This window comes from Rhinopithecus roxellana, chromosome 15, assembly GCF_007565055.1.
Source record: "Rhinopithecus roxellana isolate Shanxi Qingling chromosome 15, ASM756505v1, whole genome shotgun sequence".
Classification (NCBI taxonomy): Eukaryota; Metazoa; Chordata; class Mammalia; order Primates; family Cercopithecidae; genus Rhinopithecus; species Rhinopithecus roxellana.
The window spans coordinates 86,632,702-86,659,432 of record NC_044563.1 but is presented as its reverse complement, the minus strand read 5'-3'; the positions used below and the strand labels follow the sequence as shown (position 1 = coordinate 86,659,432).

Genomic DNA, 26,731 nt, shown 5'->3' with positions numbered 1-26,731 from the left:
TAGATTTTGACATTATTTAACTAATCATAGGAGTTCACTCCAGTATACATTTTCTGCCTTTGAATAAAGTATGAACTTTCACAAAAAGCTACCATCATCATTAATTGGGAATGTCTCCAGTGTGAATTTTTTGGGGCAGATTAAGTCATACTTTCTTGGCTCAAGAACCAGATGGGATCCTGAGGTAGTTTACAGAAGGCAGAGTTCTGGTGTACAGAGTATTAGGAGACTTTAATAACCTCATAATGTCTGGTATAAATGATATACCTAAGGCTATGGATGTCTCTGCAGCCTAGGTTCCCAAAGGTACAGTAAGTCTGCACTGAACATCATCAATAGGTTCTTAGAAACTGCAACTTTAAGTGAAATGATGTATAACAAAACCGACTTTACTGTAGACTAATGGATAAAAACAAGAGTTAAGTTCCTATGGCAAATGTCTCGTCACAACATCATCAAACTTCTAAAGACCCCAAACACTTCCAATATTAGACATTAAAATAAATCTGAGCTATATACACATTTAAGAAGGATTAATAAAAACAGGTAAGATAATTATTTACCGTTATTCCAGTACAGGGCCATGGGTGGACAGAGAGCATCCTAGCAGCTCAGGGCAATGGTGGGAACCAACCCTGATTAGTAGCCACTCCACTGCAGGGCACACTCCCTACAAACTCAGACTGAGATAACTTAGATATGTCAATTAACCTAATGTATACATCTTTTGGGTTTGAAACTGGAGCACCTGGAGACATGGGGCGAGTGTGCGAACTCCACACAGTGTCCCTGGCTGGGAATCGATATTTTTCTCATCAACATCATAACAATTATAACAAAACAAAAACATTTTTCAAGGACCTGCTGTACTTTAAACAAATGCAGATTTTAACAATACATATAGATTAACAGCAATACATACTTCTCCCATTGCAACTGATAACCCTATCCCAACTCTAGTCTCTATTCAGTAGCAAGACAGCAAAGGGTATTGTCAGGAATGGAGTAAATGGCTGTTACTGTTGTCTTAGCCATTAATTCAGAGATTTCTGTCCTTAGAAGTGTTCTCTTATATTCTCATGAGCTCCTGATTTCTTGTGACCTTCTTATAAGGGCTGAGTTTTGTTAAATATCGACTCCAAGAGTATTGCTTGGTTTTGCCTAATGTTTACTACATCAATAAATCAGGTGGATATTAGTATGCTATAGACCTATTTATGAACTAGGGAGAGGTAAGGGTAATGGATATCAAAATAATGATACACAAACACTTGTATGGTGATACCATGTTTAACTCCAAAGCCTTATGGCTTCATCTGAAAACCAGGAAAATTCCTTCAAACAGATTTCTATCCAATAATATTTCTATCCAATTTTAATTCTGTGATATCATTTAAAGAATAATCTGACAAATGTTTTCTTACATTATATTCATGAGATTTTATCCAGCATAAATTCATGATGTTGAATGAGTTCTGCGTTCTGACTGAAGATAATTAATCTTTCATTTTTTTTCTTTTCTCAGGACTTATCTCGAGTATGCAGTTTTTGATGTTTAACAAGGTTTGAACTCCTGTTGAAGGCTTTATTACATTCCTTACATTTGAATGGTTTCTCTCCTGTATGAATCATTTGGTGTCGAATAAGAGAGGAGCTCCGGTTGAAGGATTTTCCACAGTTAACACATTCATAGAAATTATTTCCAAAATGGAGTGTTGGATTATTACTGTCTTCACTTTTACTGAAGGCCTTTCCACATTTATTGCTTGTGCAGGCCTTTGCTTCAGCATGAAGTTTTTGATGCTTAGTAAGGTTTGTACGTCGGTTGAAGAATCTCCCACATTCACTGCATTTATAGGGTTTCTCTCCTGTGTGAATGATCTGATGTCGAATAAGGGATGAACTTCGGCAGAAGGCTTTCCCACATTGATAACATTCATAGGAATTCACTGTAGTATGACTTTTTTGGTGCTGAATATCTGTGCTTAGACTCAAGTCATTCCCATATTCATATTCTGAATGTTGCTTACCTACTGAGTCTAAATTAAATTTGAAGTGAGTTTTAAACTTGTCACATTTTGGAGACCCCTTTCTTGAAGAAATTCCCTGTTGTATAGCACAAATTGAGCTAACAGAATTAATATCAAAGCTTTCCTTATTTTCACTACATTCAAAATCTTCCTCCTCAGTGTAGGTTGTCTCAGGAATGAAAGCCTCTTGTGGCAAATTTATGTCCCATTTTTTCTGGTTCCTATGTAACCAATTCTCACCTTTCCAGACATCTGAAGAAGGGTGTCCACTTCCGGTAAACCTTGTCATCATCACTCCATGGGATGATTCTTCTCCAGAAGTACTCTGCATGTCTAAAGATAAATAAAAAATGCCATGAACTAGAAAGGAAACTGCTTCATTAGGAAATGGAGGCTGAACTGTATAAGGTACATGCATATATCACGGGTCTTAAACACAGAATGGAAATGTGTGGCAAAGTTAGAAAAAAATACTTATTTATTTTATAAATAAATGGTACAAAAATGTTAAAAGGTGGTTAGTAAATAAAATGCAGCTATTCGGGAATATAAAAAAACTATATAAAACTATATAGGGCTCAAGTAAAATATGGTTATATGAACAAGGATGGGGTGGCATATCACATCATAATTCAAGTTATCACTGGTTCGAAACTAGTGTGTGAAGGCTCTAATATTCCTTCTTCTAGCATCTTGTTTATCCCAGGCTGTTCACCAACAATAAATATTCCTTTCTATAAAATACCAATTTAATCCTAATTTTAAGAATATGTCTGTATTCCCAGGCACCATACCTTAACCAGCTAAAAGCAAACTTGCAATCTTAGTGCCCCTCCTTTTCCATACAGCCACAATTACTCCTACATATAACAAAGGCAAAAAGAACTATAATGTAAGATAGCAGGAAGTCCTTTTTCTGGGCTCAAAATAACTCCTGATTCCAACATTAGTGCTTTGGTAGTTTTCTACTGTACTTCCTAGAACTCAAAACTTTACCTGTTCTAATTAAGATTGGGCCTTTTCCTTTCACCTGTCCTCATTTCTGTTTTATGTTCCACTTCATTTCTCAAAATTCCTCTCACTTAGCTTCTATATACTATGTATACTCTATATTCTAGTAATTTTTTAAAAATTAAATTTCACTGACTTTTTTCTTGTAACTTCAAGTATGCCTAATAATTTTATTCTCCAACATTTATTGGTGACCAAATCATGTCAGCTTTGTACTCACATTACTGTTCCTTGTTTTCATCAGTCTCTAGGACATCTCCACTTGACTATCATAGTCCTCTAGCTTAACAAATGAGAGGCTGAAGTCATCTTCCATGTTGAAAAAAACTTCAATGTCTTCATTTTTGTTTGAGTCATTGCTTTTCTAATATTTATACTGGAGTCCATAAAAAAACTGAATAACCATTGTCCTTCATTTCCCATATCAAATCTGTGCTTTGGTTCTATTCTTTTAAAAAAATTTCCTGTCTCTGCCTCACCAGTGTACATTGGGTGTGTGGGGGCAGATAGCTTGTTCCTTTAATTCACAAGTCTTCAGAGAGAGAAATGTATTCCAAACCTGGACCTAATTTAGATGAGATCCTAGACTTCAACCTTGATGCCATAATAGGCAAGACTTTGGGGGTCTTAGGAGAGAGTAAATGTATTTTTCAATGTATTTTACAGGTATTTTGTAACCAGAGGACAGATTAATGTAGATCAAAATGGCTGCACATTCTTTGCCACTCTCCCCGTACTGAAGTAGAGTTTATTCTGCTTCTCCTTGAATCTGGGCGGATCCAATGATTGCTAAGCCAATAGAATGTGGCATGGCCACTTCTGGACCTAGCCTTTAAGGTGACAGCTTCTGATTTCTCTCAGAATGTTGCCTTTCAGAACCCAGCCACCTTGCTGTGAGAAGCCCAAGCCTCAAAGAGAGGCCACATGTAGGTGCTCTGGCCCATAAGAACAGTTAAGTTCCGAGGAACAGCCAGCATTTACTTTCACCCATATGATGTGCCATCTTGGACATTCCATCCCATTTGAGCCCTGGAACACTGCAATCCTAGCTAACATCGTATGAAACATAAGAACTCCTCAGTCAACTCACAAAATTTGAGAATAAAATGATTGCTCTTTTAAGTCACTATGTTTTGAGTAATCTGTTAAAAGCAACAGATAACCAAAAACAGTGTTCTAGTAGTATTTATGTAATAGCAGAATTTCCAATTGTATTTCGCTAATCAAATCTTTGTTACTCATGTTTGTACAACTCATTTCTCATATAACTTCCTCACTCTTTTTTATTATTTTTTTTTTAGTGACAAGGTCTTGCTCTGTTGCCCAGGTTGGGGTGCAGTGATACAATCATAGCTCACTGCAACCTCCAACTCCTGAACTCAAGCAGTCCTCTAAGCAGCTATGATTACAGGTATGCACCACCACGCCCAGCTTATTTTTTGTAGAGATGGTGTCTTGCCATGGTCCCCAGTCTGGTCTTGAATTCCTGGCTTCAAGAAATCCTCCTGCCTTGGCAAAGTCTACATCATGATGGAGACTATGACATAAGATTTTGTAGTCATCTTTAATCCACCACAATCCATTAACTATTTGAGAAAATAACTTACATTTATTGAAGTAAATTCCAGATTAATTTATTATGTTTAGATGGGGAGATAGATAAAGTAGAATATACTCAGAAAATGTTTCCTAGTTTTAGGATGGAAAAACATGTATAAAATGAACAGATATAAAACAATGGGGAAATACAGTTACATAAGTTTAAAAAACGTGTGGCAGACACCATGAATAAAAGTAAAAAACAAAACTGAGATATTCCATTTGCCACAACTGTGATCTACAGAATTTACATAAGATGTTAATACATTAATTAAAAACCCCTACGGTTTTAACCAATAAACCACATAAACAGCCCTTTACTAAATGACAATTCAAAAAATAATTTTTACCTTTCTTATCTAATATCTATCCATCCATCCTTTTTTCTCTGATTCCTATATGCACCACAGGCTGGAGATGTAAAGGTAGGGTAAAAGGAAACATTATGCCTACCCTCAAGGAACATACAGCCTAATGTGGGAGACAAATATTCACAGAGATACATGTAAAATATAATTGTGATAACTGCTAAAAGGAAGAGTAAGGTGCTGTACAAGTGTACAACAGAAAAAACCAAGTCAGAAAGACTTCCTTAAGGAAATGTGCAGTTATTTGGGATCTGAGGAATAAGGGTCAATTAGGTAAAGGACAGGGGGAAGAGCGTTCTATGTCAAAAGCTGGGATGGGAGACAGCAAGCCACATTCCAGGGACAACCAGAATGCATTCCTTTAGAATAATCTTTTCTCTGCTGCACACCAACACCTGTGAGAGTGCTTAGGACACAGTATGTAGATGCTTAATATATATTTGATGTTGATTTGCTGAAAGTAGATAGGTGTGGCTTGAGTATAAAGAGGGAGGGGAGGATGTGGTGCAAGATGAGATTGGAGAAGTAGGCAGAGAATAAAATGTGAAATCAACAATACTGAAATCAATACAGTATTTAAAAAATGCAGATCACAAAATCTGATCTCCTTGGTTGCAGTATGGTTCCAAGATGGGAGTTGGGACAAGAATAATAGAGCTAAGAAGTATGCCAAGGTGGTGGTTCAGGTGAGAGATGATGGTACCTGGACTAGCATAGCAGCACTTCAGTTGGACAAAAGTGGAGACATTCAAGAGATAGTGGGGAAGTAAAAAGGAACAAATATTAGAGAAGTGAAGGAGAAGAAGCTGTGTCAAGAATAAACTGTATCTTGTATAACTAGGTAGAGGGCAGTGTCATTTACTCAGGGAATAATAGAAGAGTAGAAAGGGAAAAAAAATCAGACTTTGGTTGCATGGAATTTAAGGCATCTTTAAGATATCCCCGAGAAATGTCATAGCATTTATAAATCTCCAGAGAAAAAGTCTAATCTAAGGATATACATCTGTAAGTCCCCTATATATATGTGAAATAATTTAAGTTTTAGTTGTGGAGGTAATAAACTAGGGAAGAAAAGAGCAAGAAGAGAAGACAAAACAAGATAAAATGTTGGCAAACTCTGAAATTTATCAGATAGCTACAGAAAGCTAAGTCTGCAAAAGACAGACATAGAATAGCCAACCAAAGAGGAACATCAGAAGTATTACAAGAACCTAAAAATGTTTTAAGAAAGAGGCATAGTTAACAGTGGAACTTGCTGCTGAGAATTCAAGTGAGATAAGGAATGTCTCAAAAATATCTACTGGAGTTAGCTACATGAAGTCATTAAAAACTTTAGCAACAACTGTTTCAGGTGAATGTCTGGGGTAAGAGCTAAATTGAAATGGGGTATGGAATAGGAGGTGAGGAAATGAGAAAAACAATCATAAAGTACTTGAGGCCGGGCGCGGTGGCTCAAGCCTGTAATCCCAGCACTTTGGGAGGCCGAGACGGGCGGATCACGAGGTCAGGAGATCGAGACCATCCTGGCTAACACAGTGAAACCCCGTCTCTATTAAAAAATACAAAAAACTAGCTGGGCGAGGTGGCGGGCGCCTGTAGTCCCAGCTACTCGGGAGGCTGAGGCAGGAGAATGGCGTAAGCCCGGGAGGCGGAGCTTGCAGTGAGCTGAGATCCGGCCACTGCACTCCAGCCTGGGCGACAGAGCGAGACTCCGTCTCAAAAAAAAAAAAAAAAAAAAAAAAAAAAAAAAAAAAAAAGTACTTGAGAAGTTTGGCTACAAAGAAGAGGTAAGAAAGAGAGTAATAGCTAGAGGAGGATGTAGGGTTGAAAGAAAACTTTTAAAAATCAGTAATGACCAGAAAAGGTTAAAAAGCTGATGGAAAAATGAGACAGAAATGGTGAAAATATAAATGAGAAAAGGTAGGGGCAAATGAGGTCCAAAGCACAATGGGAGCAGGGACAGAGGGTATTTACCTTAGAAAGGAAGAAAAGAATAATTTGCCTATCAAATTAATAAAGAATTCAGGTAAATAATAACCAGTGTTTGCTAGGATGATGATAAAGAGATAATAATACTCTATTGTTAGTGAGAGCATGAATTGGTATAACCTTTCTGTAGACAATTTAGCATAATATATGACAACTAAATAAATTTATACTCTAATGTCAAGTTCTTCTTCTAATAGGGTATCCTATGGAAGTTATCAGACACGCCTGAAAAATTGGCAACAACCTAAATGTCCAGCAGTGGCGGGGCGGGGGGAATGGTTAAATATATTATGATATAATTGAATATTTTATGGGAATTACAAACCACATTTTCAAAGATTAGTGAAATAGGTAATCACTCATGATGGTATGTTAGGTGAAAAGAGGATATAAAATGACATATCCCTGATGAATTCTGGAAAAATTTTGAAAACTGTTCTACAATTTCAGAAAAGAAATATTCAGAAACCTGAGAGATACAACATCACAAACAAAGAAAATGGCTCTAAAAAAATGTTAATACTGCATAGCTCTGGATACTGAAGTAATGAGCGAGTTATATTCCTTGTTTTACTTTTCTATACTTACTAGAACTTATATTAATATCATAATTTTATTTTCTCTTACAAAGTATTAACAAGAATGAAGAATAAACAAAAATGATGAAGATAGAGAGTTAAGGCAAAAGTTAAGAAGTTCTCCAGGTGGAAGCTGAGGCAGGAGGATCACTTGAGCTCAGGAGTTTGAGGCCAGTCTGGGCAACACAGTGAGAACTCCGTTTCCAGAAAATAAAATAAGTGATACAGTTAAAAAAAAAAAAAAAAAAAAGGAAAAATGGAAGATTACTAGAAATCACTCTAGTATAAACTTGACTTATTTTCTTTAAAATAAAGAATAACATTCAAAGTTAGCTGGGCTAATTTTCATTGATGTAGCACTTACCATGACCATTCTCTGTCGCCCAGGCTGGAGTGCAGTGGCGCTATCTCGGCTCACTGCAAGCTCCGCCTCCCGAGTTCACGCCATTCTCCTGCCTCAGCCTCCCAAGTAGCTGGGACTACAGGCGCCTGCCACCACGCCTGGGTAATTTTTTGTATTTTTTAGTAGAGACAGGGTTTCACCATGTTGGCAAGGATGGTCTCGATCTTCTGACCTCGGCATCTGCCCACCTCGGCTTCCCAAAGTGCTGGGATTACAAGAGTGAGCCACCGTGCCCAGCCGCACCATGCACTGTTCTAAGTGTACTAGGCACACCAACTCATTTAGTCCTCACAGTAACCTGGAGGTAGATACTATTATTAACTCTATGTTACAGATGAGGAAACTGGCAGAAAGGCTCTCTCAGGTCACATAGCTTTAAGTGTCTGTGGTCCTATCCCTAACCTTATGTGACTATTTTACCACATAAGAAAAAGAACCTGTGAACAAAAGCCAATGATGTGTTTTGCTATCTCCTTCTCAACTAACAATTCAAAGATTGGGTTGTGCATTGTCTGTATGTTTAAGAAACAGAAGCTTCTTACTATGGCCTCATATCTACCTGATTCTTACCAAAAACAGTCTTCCATGGTATTTCTTTCTCCATTATCCATCTTTTTTTCTTACTCTCCAACTTAAGGCTCTCAACTGGTTTGGAAAATAGATATGCTGTTCATGGAGAAAATAAAAAGAACAACAACAACAAACATATATGACACTTCAGACATTTTTATAGAGAAGATAACTCTATCCTGACACAGTAATCTAAGCTGCTGAAGGGTAAGGCCAGAAGAGCACCATAGACTTGTGTATCTCTGGCTCAATATCAGAAAGGACTTTCAACCAGATTGAGTCAGAAAATCAGCTACTGTGTCCAAAGGATATTAGCAAACCTGAACCCCGACCCAAAAGTGAACTTAGTCACTTCAGCAGTCCTATAGCTTTTAACAGTAGGAAGAGACTACTAAATGGACAGATTAGGTAAACATATAGAAACCACCTTTACGCAACGAATTCAGGTTCCTAAAGTTTTCCAGCATCACATTCCTGTACAGGTTCTTTACAGCAGAGTCCAGTTGCCCCCACTCTTCCTTGCTGAATTCCACAACCACATCTTTGAATGTCACTGGTTCCTAAAACATTAAGTTCCTTTTTAATCAAAGGTGTCACTCCCCAAAACACTACTAGAGGAGGAATGGATTTGAAGGAATAGGGTAGGAGTCAGAATACACCAGAAATTGATAGGATCATGTTTGAGGTTCTAAGTGATGAAAATCAAATTGTAGTAAGGGCCAAAGAAATTGGTACTATATATACTCTGTTAAGGATACAAAAGAAAAGTGAAGTGCAGTCCTTATTCTAGAGTAGTGTACATTATGGTTGAGGGGGAAAAAAGACAACTGAAATAACTGTGGAACAAAAAATTACTATGCCATACAAATAATTTACTTAAAAGGAGTTCAAAGCAGGAAGAGTTTGTGGTAGTTCTGATGGAAATTTGTAATTAAAATGTAGGCTCTGCTGGGAGGAGAGGTAGGGCATTTTCTTTAATTAAGAAATGCTGCCTGATAACTGTTTTCATTTGGGACTCACAGTTTAACATCACTCATCAAATGGGCAACACTGAGTGACTGCCCAAAGTAGCTTCCCTATTAATCAGTTACTACTGCATTGTTTATTTTTATGTAATAATTATTACTCTCTACAATTACCTTATTTGCTTGTATTTGCCTGTATACCTCTACCAGAATGTGATCTCCACAAGGCTGGGATTTTGTTTTATTTATCAATTGTATTTTCAGCCCTCAGAACAGTATCTGGCATATTATGCACTACATAAATATTGGCTAATGAATAAATTCCCTCGTTTATCACACCATCAATTATTCCACTTCTCTCTCCAGCATCCTCAACCTTGTCTTTAGTGGCACCTTCAATCTCACTGAAATATATAAACGTCTTCCTTTCCTCTCCTTCAAGCCAGTCTTTATGAATAAGTTGTCTGCATTAATTTTGTCTGCTTCCTCACTTTCTCTTTCCTCAACACACCACATCTGGCTTAGATTCCTGTGCATTTTAGTATCTCCGTGAGTGAATAGACACTACTTGGGCTGTATTACTTTGACGCTTTAAAGCATTTCTCACTTAAATATTCTTACCCCTTGGCATTAGTGACATCATATTTCCCTGGTTTTCCCCTACATCTTTTGGTCCTGTCTTTTTAGTATGCTTTGAGGTTTCTTCTACTCTTGCCTAGTAAGTGACATTGCTCTGGATTCTACTCTTGAGCCTTAATTCTCAACATTTTTTGAGTAGGCTCTACATCTGTAGCGTCTACAGATAAAATAAAACTATATTCTTGAGGGAACAGATACACAGAGCGACTATATGGCTAAGAGTATATCACCAACTAAAATAGGTCCAGTGTCCTGTGGGAAAATAAAAGTCTTATGTTCTTGGATGGAACCATGTTTGGCAAAAGTTCAAAGATCAAAAAATTGAAAGCAGGTAATACTAAAAATCAGCATATATGTTCAGTAACGACTAGAATCCTAATTCACCTGTGGCTTGCCTGTTCGTGAGCCAGCTTTCATTTTCTCCTTAATGTTCCCCATCTGTGGGGCAGAGTCCTTGCAGGGCGTATCTGAGGAAGAGGAAGGAAAATATTAGGGAGACAAGTTTTGCCCTAGAGCAGCTTCTAATAATTATACTTGTTTTAATATGACATTCACAGGAATTATCCATAGAATTTTGAAAAAAATAATGTCAGGCCCTACCAGCAAACACAATCTTCAAAGGTATACTTGTTTTAATATGACATTCACAGGAATTATCCATAGAATTTTGAAAAAAATAATGTCAGGCCCTACCAGCAAACACAATCTTCAAAGGTCAGGCCTAGATCTTGTATTTTAAAAATATTTTAAATGTGATTCTGATATGCTTCCACGGATTGCGATCTATTGAATCAGAAAGAGGGACAAAATAATATTTTCAGACCTCATCTATGCTTATAGCAGATTCCAAAAAATAACTAATTCTGTCATAACTAAAGCCTAACTACAGCGTAGCCATCACAGGCTATAATTCTACTTGGAGCTTATAATATTTTATCCAACCAATCCCTTCTTCAAACACTCCAGAGAGAATTCTTTTCAAGGATTGTTTTCCTGTAAGTTGCTCTGTGCTTACTATACACAGACCTAAGCAACCTGTCCACCTTGAACTATTGCTTCTTTCAAAACATAAAATTCTGAGGGACAACCAATTCTCTTATTCAGCCATTCAGTGAGAAGTTTATCCAGGGGCCACTGTGGAAGATTCATGAGTTACATCAGTGATCCTCAAGTGTCACACTGGTCTGTGAAGTTTTCACTGATTCAGGGTGAAATGAAAAGAGTAGAAACAATGTAGTAAGTTTGTTATAACATTACATTTATTCAATATAAGGGACTTTCTTTTGATGTTAAAATGTCTTCTAGTATGTTATTGATTTTAAAAATGTTTTACTTAAAAAGATTTGGCAAACCTGTATCATCTCCACCCCCATTTTAAAACTTTTAATGACCTTTGAAACCCCCCAGAAATCTTAAAACCATCCAGTTACATAATAATCAGCATGAATTCTCCATTATAAATGTATAATTGGGTTCAACAATAATTTAAACTGCATGGGGACTTCTTAAAACACTATCAGGGCAGGGCTGGTGGCTCACACCTGTAATCCCAGCACTTTGGGAGGCCATGGTGGGAGGAATGCTTGAGCCTAGCATCCAAGACCAGCCTAAGCAACATAGGGAGACCCTTTCTTTGCAAATAATAATAATAATAAATTAGCCGGGTATGGTGGTGTGTGTATGTGTTCTCATCTACTTGGGAGGCTGAGGGAGGAGGATCACCTGAGCCTAGGAGGTCGAGGCTGCAGTGAGTGGTGATCGCACCACCACACTCCAGGCCTGGTGACAAGTGAGACCCTGTCTGAATAAAAGCAAACAAAAATCCAAATTTCTCAGCAACGTACCATGTGAATGCTGTAAATATCACGGTCTAACTTTTTTTGTTGTTTGTTTTAAAAGAGGGTCTCGCTCAGTCTAGGCTGCAGTGCAGTATGGTGCAATCACACCTTACCACAATCTCAAACTCCTGGGCTCAACCAATCCTCCTGCCTCAGCCTCCTGAATAGCAAGGACTACAAGCATGTGCCACCATGCTCGGATAATGTTTGTTTTTTGTTTTATATTTTTTCTTTTTTTCTTTAGAGACAGGATCTTTCAATGCTGCCCAGGCTGGTCTTGAACTCTTGGCCTCAAGTGATCCTCCTGCCTCAGCCTCCCAAAGAGTTGGGATTACAAGTGTGAGCCTGGCCCTGAGATCTGTTAACTTTACTCAGGTCTATATAACACTTTGTAGAATGTCAGTCTGCTCAATTCCATAATCTTAAGGACAGTCAGTACAATGTTGTTCCTTGTTCTTGACATTCTTGGAAATTCTTGAGGTATCTTGGAAAGGTGCAAATCCCTCCAATCAGCTATCCTCTTATTTATTGCTCTCTCTGAATATCCTTTTCTTCCCTTAGTTCTTCTCTGCTGACCTCCCCTTCTTGAACTTTTACCATCGTGTTCTCCGAAACCCTCATTCCATTCAAAGAAACATCTATACACATTCTCAAGTTCTTTATAGACTCTTCCTTCTCCCTTGCTAAATGGATATTGGCATCATCAAAGGCACCTTTTTCCATCCTGTAAGCACTATGATCTTGGAAATTTTTCTGATCTACTTGTACCTCCCTTCCACTTCCTAGTATTTTCTATCATGCAAAAATATTTCTTACTGGTTTATGCCATTTAACTATACTGTTCTTGATGTTATAATATATTAAGCTATCACACATCCATTTTTTCAACACATATTTACTATCTCCTATGTGCGAGATACACAAATACCTGCCCTCAGAGAGCCTAGTGTATTGTGAATGACCAACACTAAAGTAATCGTACTAGGCCAATAAAAACTGTGGTTACTTGGTTCACATTGTTGCTTTTCACCCCAAATCCTGACAGTCTTTTAATAGGTTACTTCAACACTGGCACAGACACCCCTTCCAGCAACCCAGACTGATAGAACTTTGACTTTCTTATCTCTAATAACCATCAGCAACCAATCTACTTCCTTGCTTATACTCTGGTTTTTATTAGTTAGAACTATCCTACCATGCGTATAAAATTAGATAATCGATAACTGCATCCTCCTATCCTTTCAATTTTCACATCCTTGCTTTTTGCATATTCTCCAACTTTTATCAGAGTCCCACTACACTACATTGATTCTTTAATTTTCTCCCATTCTATCATGGCTCTAGTGAAGTCACTTCATTCTCTATTAAGCTTAGAACTAAGTTTAAGAAAAGGTAAAATTCACATAATGTAAAATTCACCATATTAGCTATTTTAAAGAATATAATCCAGTGGCTTTTAATACATTCATAATGTTGTGCAATGATCACCACTATGTAATTCCAGAACATTTTCATTACCAAGAAAGAGCCCCATATTCATTTAGGAGTCACTCCCATACACTCCCTTTCCTCATACTGTCTCTACAAATTTGCCTATTCTGGACATTCCACATAAATTGAATCATATAGTATGTGACCTTTTGTGTCTGACTTCTCTCACTTAGCATAATGTTTTGGAGTTCCAAACATTTTTTTTTAAACATGTATCAGTACTTCATTCTTTTTTATGGCAGAATAATACTCCATTGTAGGTATATAGCACAGTTGATGGATATCTGGGTTGTTTCCACTTTTTAATGTGAATATGTGTCTTGAATTCTCTGGGGTATATGGTAATTCTATGTTTAATTTTTTGAGGAACCACCAAACTGTTTTTCACAGTGGCTGAACCACTTTATATTCCCAACGACATACAATTCCAAACAATTTCTCCATATCCTAGCTAACCCTATTCTTTTTCCTTCATTATAGCCATCCTAGTGGGTGTCATTATGGTTTTGAGTTGCAATTCTCTAATGACTAGTGATCCTGAACATTTATTCCTATACTTTTTGGCCATTTGTATATCTTCTCTGGAAAAATATCCATTCAAGTCCTTTGTCCATTTAAAAAACTGTGTTGCTTATCTTGTTATTGAATTGTAAGAGTTCTTTATATTTTCCTGATATTAGACCCTTATCAGATATATTTTCAAAATGTTTTTCTCATTCTGTAGGTTTTTCACTGCCTTGATGGTGTCTTTTGATGCAAAAAACTGTTTAATTTTGATGGTCTAATTTATCTATTTTTTCTTTTGTTTCTTGTATTTTTGGTGTCATAGCTAATCATTGATTACCAAACTTAAGGTGATGAAGAGTTATTTCTATATTTTCTTCTCAGAATTTTATGACTTTAGCTCTTATATTTAGACAATTGACCCATTTTGAGTTAACTTTTATGCATGATATGAGGTAAGGCCCCTACTCCAATCTTTTGCATATGGAAATCAAGTGGTCCCAGCAACATTTGTTGAAAAACTATTATTTTCTCATTTAATGCCTTGCCACCCTTGTCAAAAATTAATTGGACATAGATGTATGAGTTTATTTCTGGACTCTTAATTCTATTCCAATACCATATAGCTTTGATTATTGCAGTTTTTTAGTGAGTTTTGAAATTGAGAAGTATACATTGTAAAACTGTCTTCTTTATGAAGGCAGTTTGACTATCTTGGGTCCTTTCCAATTCCATATGAATTTTAGGATCAAATTGTCCATTTCCACCAGAAAAAAAAAAAAAAAAAAAGCAGCTGGGATTTTGATAGGGATTGCATTTGAATTTGTAGATTGCTTTGGGGGAGTATTATCTTTATGATATTAAGTTTTCCAATATGTGAACGCAGGATTTACTTAGGTCTTTAATTTCAACAACGGTTCGTAGTCTTCAGCAGACAAGTCCTACACCTCTCTTTTATTTTTCACATATTATAAATGAAATTATTTTCTTGGTTTCTTTTTAGGGTCATTCACTGCTATAGGCACATAACCTATTTTTGTTGATCTTGCATCCTGCAACTTTGAATTTATTAGGTCTAATAGTTTTTTACTGGGTTATTTAGAATTTTGGCTATATAAGAGTATAACATCTGCCAGTAGGGATAGTTTTACTTCTTCCTTTTCAAACATGATACCTTTTCTTTTTTTCTTGCCTAATTGCACTAGCTAGAATGTTCAGTATGACATTGAATAGAAGTGGCAAGAGTGGACATTCTTGTCTTGTTCCTGATTCTAAGAACAAAGCTTTCACTTGTTCATCAAGTTCATCAAGTATAATGTTAACTGTGGGTTTTTTATAAATGCCCTTTGTCAGGTTGAGTGAGTTCACTTCTAGTCTGTTTTTTATTTTTTGTCATAAAAGGGCATTGGATTTTATCAGATGCTTTTTCTGCATCAATTGAGATAATCATATAATTTTTCCCTTTTCATTGTGTTAATATGATGTACAACACTGATATATTTTCATTTGTTGAACCATATTTGCATTCCTGGTATAAATCCCACTAAGTCATTTTGTATAGTCCTCTTAAAATGCTGTTGGATTTGGTTTGCCATTTTTCTTTTGCTATGATGTCTTTGTCAGGCTTTGGCATCAGATTAGTACTTGCCTCACAGGATAAGTTAAAAAGTATTCCTCCTGTTTTTTGGAAGAGTTTGAGAATACTGGTGTTAATTTTTCAAAAGTTTAGTAGAATTCACCAGTGAAGCCATATCATCTTTGAGTTTTCTTTGTTGAAAGTTTAAAAATAACTAATTCAGTCCTTTGTTATTGGTGAGTTGAGTTCAGATTTTCTATTTCTTCAGTCAGTTTTGGTCATTTGTGTTATTGGAATTTGTGAATTTCATCTAAGTGCAATTTGTTGGCATTTAATTGCTCGTAGTATTCTCTCATGAGCCCTTTCATTTTATGCAAAGTCAGTAGTAATATCCCCACTTTTCCTGATTTTAGTAATTTGAGTCCTCTTTTTCTTGGTCAGTGTAGCTATACCTTTGTCAATTTTGTTGATCTTTTCAAAGTACCAACTTTCAGTTTTGTTGGTTCTATTACTTTTGTGTTCTCCACATCATTTATCTTTTCTCTAATATTTATTTTCTTTCTTCATCTTGCTTTTAGGTTTTCTTTTTCTAGTTCCTTCAGGTAGAGGGTTGAGATCTCTTTTTTTAATGTAGGCATTTATAGCTATAATTTGAGCCATGCCTTCACTGTATGTCATACGTTTTGGTATGTTGTATTTTTGTTTCCATTTCTCAAAATATTTTTTCATTTCCTTTGTGCTTTCCTTTTTGACCCATTGATTATGTGACTGTTAATTTCCACTTATCTGTGAATTATCCAGATTTCCTTGTTATTGATTTCTAATTCTGCTATAGTTGGAAAAGATACTTCATGAGATATTAATCTACTTAAATGTACTGAAACTTGTTTTTTAGTCTAACATTTGGTCTATCCTGGAGACTATTCCATGTATACTTGAAAATGTATCTTCTGTTGTTTTTTGGGTAGTACACTCTGTATATTTGTTAGTTCAAGTCAGTTTATAGTGTTTCTCAAGTCTTCTATTTCCTTTTTAATCTTTTTTCTAGTATTTCTGTTAATAAAATTGGGGTGAAATCTCCAATAATTATTCTTGATCTATTTCTCTTTCACTTCTGTATTTGCTTCATATATTTTGAGGCTCTAACTGTTGTAGTTATTGCTCATTTAGTAACTTTTGAACTAATTTTGTAAAGTCTATATTCCATGTTGTGTTTACCTGCATGAATCTGTTCCCTCAGCTTAGTGGTCAGCTTGTGATATCACAGAGATTTTCTTAAATGCCTTGAAACATAAAAATAATATCAAAAACAAAAACCATCACTTGGTCTCTGCAGATGCATTGTGTGTATTAGGGCACACTCACTCAGTCAGACACTTTTAACTCTACATTATTCTTCACTTCTTGCTTGTATAGCACCTGAAGGTCAGTTAGAGATAAGAGTTAGGGCTTTCTCAGGTCTTTCTAAACATGTCTTCAGTCTTCCAGATTTTCAGAAATACGTGGGAGCTTTCAAAATCCCTTATTCCCTCAAAGCATATCATTCTTCAGCATCTCAACTGTTATTTATTATCTCAGACAGCAGTAGCTAATACATTTTCCATGAAATGTTTTTGACAAATACACCCCAGGTAGCCAACTCAGTTCTGAGTGACTTTTGAGCTAGGTAAAATAAGGGCAAGCCCTATGAGCAGGTTTTTCAGAGAGCCACCAGACAAACCAAAGAAACAACCAAAAGACTTTCTTCAGTTCTGTATTACCCTGCAACCTCTCATTTGTCTTTTCTACTAGATTTCTCAAGAATAGTCTATAATCATGATCATATTCCCACCTCAAACCTATGTTTTTTAACTCATATGATGGGCAGAATAGCGGCCCCCAAAGATATCCACGTCTTAGTCCTTGGATACATGGCAAGAAGGACTCTGCAGATGTGATTAAAGTCAAGGACCTTAAGATGAGGGAGAGCATCCTGAATTATCCAGGTGATCACAATCTAATTACATGAATCCTGAAAAGTGAGGAACCTTTCCCAGTGTGGTGAGATAGTGAGAAGCACCATGAGTGAGCAAGAGCTATGACAACAGAATAAAGTGTCAGAGATGTGGCAGTGTGAAAAGGACTTGGCCCATTGTTGCTAGCTTTGAAGACACGGGAAGGGGAACATAAGTCCCAGAAAGAAAACGGTACCACCTTTACCTTGATTTTAGCTGAGGGAGACCCGTGTTGGATCTCTGATCTACAGACTTGTAGAATAATACATTCATGTTGTTTTAAGCCACCAAGTTTGTGGTAATTTATTATAGTAGCAATAGAAAACTAATACAACTCACTACAAAGAAGCACCCCTCAAATCCTCTAAAACTGCTCCAACTAAACCTTAAAATTACTCCTAATCAACAATTTCAATGAATTATTTTTAATATTGATCTTAATAGGACCTTTTTGTTATACCATTGTTGAACATTCACTTCTTGAAAATTTCTCCTTTCTTAACTCAGATACCAATCTTTTCTGGTTCTCTGATTTCCTAGATTATTACTTTCTAGGCTGCTTATCAGGCTTCTCTTCTTTTACTCATTAAAAAATATTTTTTAGACAAAGACTAAATATAACCACGATACCAACGCAATCACTCTCCCCAATCAATAATTCCTCATTAAATATCCAGTTCATGGCCTCATGTCTTATAAGGTCCACACATTCACATGATTTAAAAAACTTAAAAGATGTATAACTAATCTCCATATCACTTTGCCATACTCCTCCCTATTCCCTTAAAAACTAGACTGTCTTATAGTTTCCCAGTCTGGATTTTACAAATGGTATTATCATGGTATAGTTCAACATGTTCCACTATCCTCTATATTTCCTGTAACTGATAGTTACATCTAGACCAGCTCTTAAATATTGATGCTCCCCAAGGATTTGTATTTCTCCTACTTCTCTGTCCATACATATAAGCTTCCAAATCTTTTCTTTCTGAACACTGAAGGCATACTGTTAACTATGTATTGGTTTATTCATTGTGGAACTCCCACAGGAACCTCAAATAAAATGTGCCACATAATTAAAGTATTACAACTTCTCTCCCCACTCCCAAATTCCACTCATGCAGGCCAGTACATGTGAATTTATGTCAAAAGGTATCCTATTTATAAGTTTATAATTCCTCTAGGTTCAAACTCCTGCTTTCCCACTGCTCATTCTCTAACACCTAATCTATCACAATAGCCTAACTGGTTTTTCTATTTTCAGAACCCTCAGATCTCTCTCCTTTAAGTGAGACATCAGTAAACTTTTTCTGTAAAGGGGCAGATAACAAATATTTTAGACTTTGCGGACAATACAGTCTCTGCTACAAGTACCCAACTCTCCTCATAGCACAAAAGCAATCATAGACAAAATGTAAATGGACATAGCTATGTTCCAATAACACTTTTTTAAAAAAAAATATGTGGCCCATGTGCCATATTTTACCAACTCTTGCTCTAAATTGATGTCAACATAATATTTTTAACTGGCAAATCAAACTGTCTCACTCCCCTACCCAATCTGTGAGATCTAATTCTCTATTTCTATTACCTACAGAATAAAGTCAAGGCTGCCTAATAGAGTAGTATAAAGTCCTTCAAGATCTGGCACCTGATACCCTCTGACCTCAAAAAAAGATAGTTTCTCTTTACATGGGAAAGGTCAAGTATTTTACCTTCAATTTTTTTATATTCTTACCTTCACCTTCAAGCATTTCAATCACATCTTCTATGAGGGTCACCATATCTTTACTGTTGTTTGGATGTTGTAAATTCACCCACGTTCTGACTTCTTCAGGCAGGATTGCCAGGAATTGTTCCAGCACCAGCAGTTCTATAATCTGCTTCTTTGTATGAATCTCTGGTCTCAGCCATTGAAGACAGAGCTCCCAGAGTTGGCTCAGGGCTTCATGGGGCCCAGACACTTTCAAATACTGGAAATGCCTGAACTTTTGACGAGATGCCTCAGAGTCATGTGTCTCCACGACAGGGATAGTTTCCTGCTGCCAAGAGATATCTGCTCTCAGAACCTCTCTTTGTTCATGTAGAGACAGGTTTTGAGGTTTTGAGATAGCCATCAACTTGCTCAGAGGCTGCATCATCCTAAATAGAACTCCCACAGTAGTTCAAATCCACCTTACTAGATTGCAGTAATTCTCAGGCTTGAGCTAAGCACCTGTGTACTATATGCAGTGTGATTTAAGCCAAGTTATTTCACGGTAAGAAGGAAAGCTCCAGGAACTTTATACACAAAGCCAGTATTCAGATACCTGAGCAACTGAAAAAAGATAGAAATTAACCCACAGGTAACAAACATATATTAGCATAGTTTTAAAACATAACTACTGCTATTAAAATTGCCTAAGAAAAATACATATCTGGATTCTCTATTTTATTTTCCTTTCTTAAAACTAGAAAATATGCTTTCCCTTTCTCCTAACCAGTTTCCCAAAGGACACACACAGATAAATAGATATACCAAAACAGATGATGAAGAGTCCTTTGATTTAAAAAGACTTCATAATTGAATTACAATTAGATTTATTCTATATCAGGTAGCAAACCATTTTTACCTTAAAATTAAGCAACACTAAACTTTAGGTAGGATATTAAGGTTTCAGAATAGATATGACTGAAAAACCTTATCCCAAGTTCTTATTAAATGCTAATAAAATTCTATGAGTGAAACTGACAATAGCACTAGAAATTAAGGTAAGAGACAATTGTTTAAAATATACTAGAATAATATCCATAAACTATTATTAGTAATAAATCAAAAAGTGGATTCCCAGACTACAGTGAAAAGTTTGTATCTGTTAGGGCTTACTATGGACAATTATGCAATGCCCACCAGGGATGTCTTAGGCGCAACTGAACATTTAGACTCACAAGATTACTATTAGTCTTATTTGGCACCAATTTACTCAGAAGGCAAAAAACAACTTCCTAGCAGAATAATACGCATTTTTCTTCATTGTGAGTCTTTGCAGAGTGTAGCTCAAGTGCAGGGAGATGAGACCCATAAACGTGGTATAGGAAACACTCTGACTCAAAAGAATTCCCCCAGGAGCCAATATCTCTCATAACAACTGAGCACAACTTTATGGGTTGTCTCAAAGAGTCTGCCAAATTATAGGTGTCACTACATTCAGGGCTGTCCAGATACAACTTTCTATTTGATTTACAGTTCTCCAAGTCCAGATGCAATTTACTATTCAGGTGTCATTTTGATTATGATCATCAAAGGTTAGTAGTTCTCAATCAGGAGAGTTTGCCAACAGGGGAAATTTGGCAATGTCTAGAGACAGTTTTGATTGTTATAGCTAGAGATTGTACCTGGCCTCTAGGAAGTCAAAGCCAGGGATGTTGCTAAATATCCTACACAGGATAGCCTCCTATAGCAAAGAATTACCCAGTCCAAAGTGTCGATAATTGCAAGGTTTAGAAACTCTGCTATAGGCGATATATAAATGAGAGTACATACTTTGGAGTCATAGATGCATGAGTTTATATCCCAGCTGTACTAGTTACTATATGTATAAAGCTGAGCATTTGCATTCTCAACTGTAAAATGGATATAAAAATATCTGATCAAATTATAGGTATTAAAAGAGCTCTCATCTCATTTCTTGATACACAGTAAGCACTCAGTAGATCATATGCACACATGTATGTTACAATGTTAGATCTTACATATTGGCCAAAAGTTTGTGTGACTTTGTCCATGGCAATGCCTGCCTGAATAGATCATTCAGCATTCAAATAAGTATTAGTGAACAGTGTAGGGGAAGGACACACAGAACTATTAAAAGATAGTTTAGTGGCAGATGAGTGGTAAGAGCCAGGTTTCTCAATGTTTGACTAGAAATTTACAGAAAACCAAGGGAAGGAGTCTAGAATGATCCTTGTGATAATGGATTAGAGCTGGAGACCTATGTGTGAACTTGTATTTGGCTGAATTGGATGAAGATGGTTACATAAATATTTACATATATGTATATATACATAGATTAGTATAAACACATATTTCCTTGCTCTGTTGGCTAAGTAGGTCTAGAAGCAAGAACAGCCCAGCAGCAAAAGAACAATTAGCTCCCAGATCTTGGTTTCTAATACCATTCTCCAATAGGAACCAGGATTTCTTGGAGAAATGGCTGATTCTAGGACTGAGGCTCATATAACATAAGCATGGAGCATCTTATAGTGCCAGAAAGTAAAGAAATGCTCAAAAATTTTTTTTAAAAAAAAGAAACTGAAACATTTATTGGGGCACATCAAAGGTACACAGGAGCCAAATGAAAGAGCTCCTTGTGGCCAAATCTGGAACAATATAAGCAACAGAATATTAGATTATTAAAACAAATTAATACTCATGAGCCACACTGATATAAATGGCAACTTATTAATAAATGGGGGAGAATAAATCTATGCAGAAAAATTCTGAATAATTTATGCAAATTCTCAGCCATCCACAAGGTAGAGCATAACTCCCCACCCCACCCCTTGAGTATGGACTCTGCATAAGAATTTCCTGCCAAAGAGGAAATGTTGGGGGAGGAGAAAGGTAAATTTACAGAGGAAAAACCTGACAAATACCACCTCAGCCACATGACCAAGATTAACATCAATAGCAATAAGTCATGTTGGCAGGATGTAGCCTTGAGACAATGTGATAAAAATGGCATTTTGCCTCTGTGATCTTCCTGCTCTAAACCCATAACCCCAGTCTAATAATGAGAAAAACATAAAATTCCAACAGATGGTCTCCATACTTAACCAATACTCCCTCATAACTGTCAGCATGATCAGAAACAAGGAATGTCTGAGAAACTGTCACAGCCAAGAGAAGCCTAAGGAGGCATGACAACAGAATGTAATGTGGTATACTGGATGGATTCTATATAAGAAAGACATTAGGTAAAAATTAAACTTATTCAAGTTTAAAGCATGGACTTTAGTTAATGTAGTATTATTAATTGCAACAAAGGTACTATATTAATGTAAAATATTACTAATAGGAAAAATTAGTGGAGGGGTGTATGGACACACTGTTGTACTATCTTCTCTATTTTCCTGTAACTTTATTCAATTTATTTAGAATTTTTTTTTCTCTGTGAATGCAAGCTAACCAAAGGATTTCCCACAGCAAGTGAAAAGCCACAGAGGCAGGTGTCTTCTGGCTTGAAAGATCCCTTTTATGTTGTCATGGCCCGGGGAGGAAAAGGGCAATGGTGCCTTTCTTGAGCTATTCCTGGGTCTCACTGGATAGAAAATTGCTTCCAGTTGCCCTGAAACAAGATTTCCTGCAATGAATCCCTCTGGGGTGCTCCTTGACATCTCCTCAAACTCGTAACACAAGTCCATCTTTCTCCTCATTCACATCTGCCAAGGCTCACCATAATACAATAGACTGAAAACCTGACACAACTGTTGACATTCACGCTCCTCCTGATCTGGCCTCATTAGCTCCACTTTTGATTTATGCAATTGCATTTGTTCAGGACACTAACAATTTCCAGGCACATCTTTCTTTACTTGCTCTAAAAATATACCACTCAGCCTTAACCCGTGAGGACACAAAACAAGCAACAATGAGGGTGCAACTGGCTCAGTGAAGTTTTCTGCAGATGAAAGGCCCACTTAGAGGACTCATGATCTCACCTGACATAGAAAACAAATTGGAACCACCTCTACACACAAGCTCAACTAAAGAAAACAAGCACAATGCTATGGGAAAAGAATCTCAGTAAACAAAATCTCTCCTTTTTTTTTTTTTCAGACGGAGTTTTCACTCTTGTTGCCCAGGCTGGAGTGCAATGCACAATCTCAGCTCACTGCAGCCTCTGCCTCCCAAGTTTAAGTGATTCTCCTGCCTCAGCCTCCCAAGTAGCTAGGATTACAGGCACCTGCCACCATGCCCAACTAATTTTTTGTATTTAGTAGAGATGGGGTTTTACCATGTTGGTCAGGCTCAAACTCCTGACTTCAGGTGATCCACCCACCTCAGCCTCCCAAAGTGCTGGGATTGCAGGTGTGAGCAACCAGCCGAGAGTGATCTCTTAAATATGACTGGTGGAATAGTCCTGAAGTAGTATCATTGAGTCCAACAAAAAAATGAACTATGGGCCCAGATACTTTGAAAGTAACAAAAATGGAGAAGGAAAAAATAAAAGCTCACAGGCCATATGTCAAAGACAAAATAGAAAAAGCTTTATGCTAAAAAGTAAAAGTAACAAAGATGTTAATTGCAACAATAAATGTACTGGGTAAAAATTTAAACTCAAACTATATAAAACTCAAAAGACATCCAAAATGAGAACTCCAAAACTGAAAGTAAAATAATTTTTAAAATATACTAGGCAAACAAAAAATATTCAAGAGTGTAGTGAATTAAAATTATAATGCATTAAAAGCACAAATACATTAGAGGAAACTAAATGATTATAACTCAATGAAATATAACTATCATTAAATGTACAACATACTTGAAACATTTTTAGCAAAATTCTCAGAAAACAAGAAATGAAGTCAACAATGATACAATAGAAATGGAATATTAGGTAACTTTCTTAGACTTTGACAGACAAAGTCGAAAAAGTAATAGTATAGCGGATATAAATAATATGCTTAGCCTAATAAATAGAACTAGATAAAATGTAGTTTCTATTCAAGCACCTATGGGAATATTTATGAAAGTGATTTATTAGGCTACCAAATAGAAAATCCTTGATAAATGGTAAACAAGAGTAGTGGAAACCACATTTATTACTAGAATGCAAAACCAGAAATTAAAACCACATAGAAAAAACAATTTCACCTACTTTAAAATTCAAATGTTTGCTACTAAAAAAAAAAAGAAAAAGAAAAAAAGAAGAGAATCAAAAGTACAACTGCAAAGTATCTAAAAACAGTAAAAACATTGTACGTCAAAATCTAAAGAGCATAGCTGAAGCTCCTGATAGGCAATGGAAAAGCCTTACATATAATTAAACAAGAATGAGATGCATTAACTATCCAACTCAGGAAATAAAAAAAGCAACAAATATACTGGGAGGTTTGTAGGTGAAAAATACAAATTAATGAATTACTCACTGTAAACAGTTACAGAGCTAGGACAGGGAGAGATGTTCAGGATGGCATGCCGCATTTAATTAAGATTTCCGAGGTGGAACAGTTTGGATGATAGAGATCCAAGGTGTGACGTGACTTCAAGTAGCTTAAATGGTAAGTCATGAACACTGGAATATACAAAGCCAAGAAATATAACCGTTAAACTCTAAAGTACTGAATAGATGCCTCTGATATAAAGGTGGGATTCAGGATTAAGACACAGAGCCGGTGCCACTGTGACGGAGGGACCCGAACGTCATAGTGGAGGGTTAGACGAAGATAATCAGGTGGCACCAGTTCTACGGTTTTACGGCCGCAAGGAACTTGAACAGCTGCTAATTATGGAAAAAGGGTACTGTCTGTGAAGAGGGTTATTTCTAATCAAACAGGTTGTAGGTGGGACAGCTGCTTGAGGTAAGAACCACCTGGCGAGATTAGCTCAGATAAAGAGGAACAGAAAACAGTTTGCAAATAAGTGACTGAATATAAGTCACTTATAGTAAATGGAGAAATAACTATATTAAAATAAGTACGATACTTGGAGGTTTTCATGTTTTAGGGAGGTGGCCAGGAATGACTGGGAAAACAAGGCAATATGGAATTAAAACTCCATTGTCAGTCACACTTGGTTTTTCCATAAGGCATCAATACCAGCCATTCCCAAGCCAGCTGATCATAACATACTAACCACTTTGAGCGTCTGGAGACTGCCCCTATTACAGAATGGAAGAGGCCACAGGAGTGTGGTTAAATCCTTGCTTTAGCGGAGCTGGATCCTGACCCTAGCCGTCCCGCCGCCCATCCCTAGCCCTCTGTCGCTGCTCTCACGCTTGTCTTACTTCCGCAGCCCACGTTTCCATCCCTCCAGTCAGCTCGCGCCCTCCGCCGGGTTCTCAGGCACAGACCTTGGAGGGCAGCGTGGAAATTGGGTAACTGCAAGCAAGCTGAGGGGAGCTGCACGTTCCGCATGGACGCCCTCAAGCGTGATTCCCAATCCCAAGCCCCCGCGTGCCCACTGCCCACCAACGAGGGTGATACCTGTGAGCCACCGCTCCTCTTCAGGGGCCCGTTCAGTCACTCCCAAGCGCCAGTTCTGAGAGGAGCCGCGGAATCTCTGTCTTGGACAGTGAAGGGAGCTGGTGTTGGTAATCACGCTGCAACTAGGAATCCCTGACCTCGCGAACCCTCAACTCACAGCCCGCTCTGAGTTTCATATATTGCGACCGTACAACTCGGCGCACTCTTGCGCACGCGCACCAGCTATGGAAGGAACCCCTGTAGCCCCCGCCACCTGGGTGGGTAAGGTAGAGCGGGTCTTTTCAAACCCCGCCCCTTTCTGCAGGCCCCGCCCACGCCTCACTCTTGGAACTCTGACCCTGTGAATAGACTGACGAGGCGCTTCTGATGGCTTAAAGAAATAAGCGTCATACTTCCGGCGCTTCCTCATCCCGTCTGGGAAAACGAGTCCAAATCGCCTTTCTTTTCCCCACACCTCATTTGTCTGCAATCAAAAACAATGACAATTTCATCAAGACATTGTCTGTGTCTTACATGGTCTTTATTGGTTTATTAGTTCACAGATTCATTCATTCAGTTTTGTATGGAAGTAAGAGGTCTTGCAGTTCGTTGTTCTGTTTTGGCTTGTTAAGAATTAGGTACTTTGTGGCATCCGAGAAGCACTGTCAGTTAGGTATTTGGATGTAAGCATCTGGGAGTTTAGAGATGTCTGGGGCTAGACCTGTAAAATTTGTGTCAATCTGCGTAGATGGTGATTGATGCTATTCATTGGAATAGGATTGCAGAGGGAGAGACAGAGAGGAAGAGAGAAAATAGAATAGAAGGAAATGGGCTGGGATTGGCCCGGGGAATACCAACAGGAAGGCGGACCTGCAAAAAAAAAAAAAGGAGGAGGATCAGCCTGAGAGGTAGGAGGAAATCTGGTGGGTGCGGAGACACAGAGGGAAGGATGTGTGTGTCACAAAGTACAGAATGCTTGGTGACATTAAGTACATGATAATATGATTAGT

At 37.3% G+C, this 26,731-nt stretch overlaps 1 protein-coding gene across 3 annotated transcripts; it reads right to left on the bottom strand.

Moving 5' to 3' along the window:
• On the bottom strand, positions 1-26,042 carry ZNF215 (zinc finger protein 215). 3 transcript variants are annotated; one of them, XM_010364597.2, is made up of 7 exons: positions 25,743-26,042; positions 24,687-24,832; positions 19,294-19,872; positions 10,537-10,619; positions 8,976-9,108; positions 8,549-8,644; positions 1-2,363 (listed from the first exon to the last, which is right to left on the bottom strand). In XM_010364597.2, exons 3-7 carry the CDS (start codon positions 19,694-19,696, stop codon positions 1,522-1,524), a joined length of 1,557 nt encoding a protein of 518 aa, XP_010362899.2. In that variant the 5' UTR covers positions 19,697-19,872; positions 24,687-24,832; positions 25,743-26,042; the 3' UTR covers positions 1-1,521. The 3 variants fall into 3 exon arrangements, with proteins under 3 accessions (XP_010362899.2, XP_030774788.1, XP_030774789.1); XM_030918928.1 differs by lacking the exons at positions 8,549-8,644; positions 8,976-9,108; XM_030918929.1 differs by lacking the exons at positions 8,549-8,644; positions 8,976-9,108; positions 19,294-19,872; positions 25,743-26,042 and having other exon boundaries at positions 24,687-24,707.
• Positions 26,043-26,731: the final 689 nt, after the last annotated feature.

Coding starts and splice junctions, on each gene's coding strand:
- ZNF215 (XM_010364597.2), bottom strand. CDS start 19,696: ATGATGCAGCCTCTGAGCAAGTTGATGGCTATCTCAAAACCTCAAAAC. Junction 10,620..19,293: donor TGAAATGCTTGAAGGTGAAG/GTAAGAATATAA, acceptor CCTCTTCCTCAG/ATACGCCCTGCAAGGACTCT. Junction 9,109..10,536: donor CACGAACAGGCAAGCCACAG/GTGAATTAGGAT, acceptor TTAATGTTTTAG/GAACCAGTGACATTCAAAGA.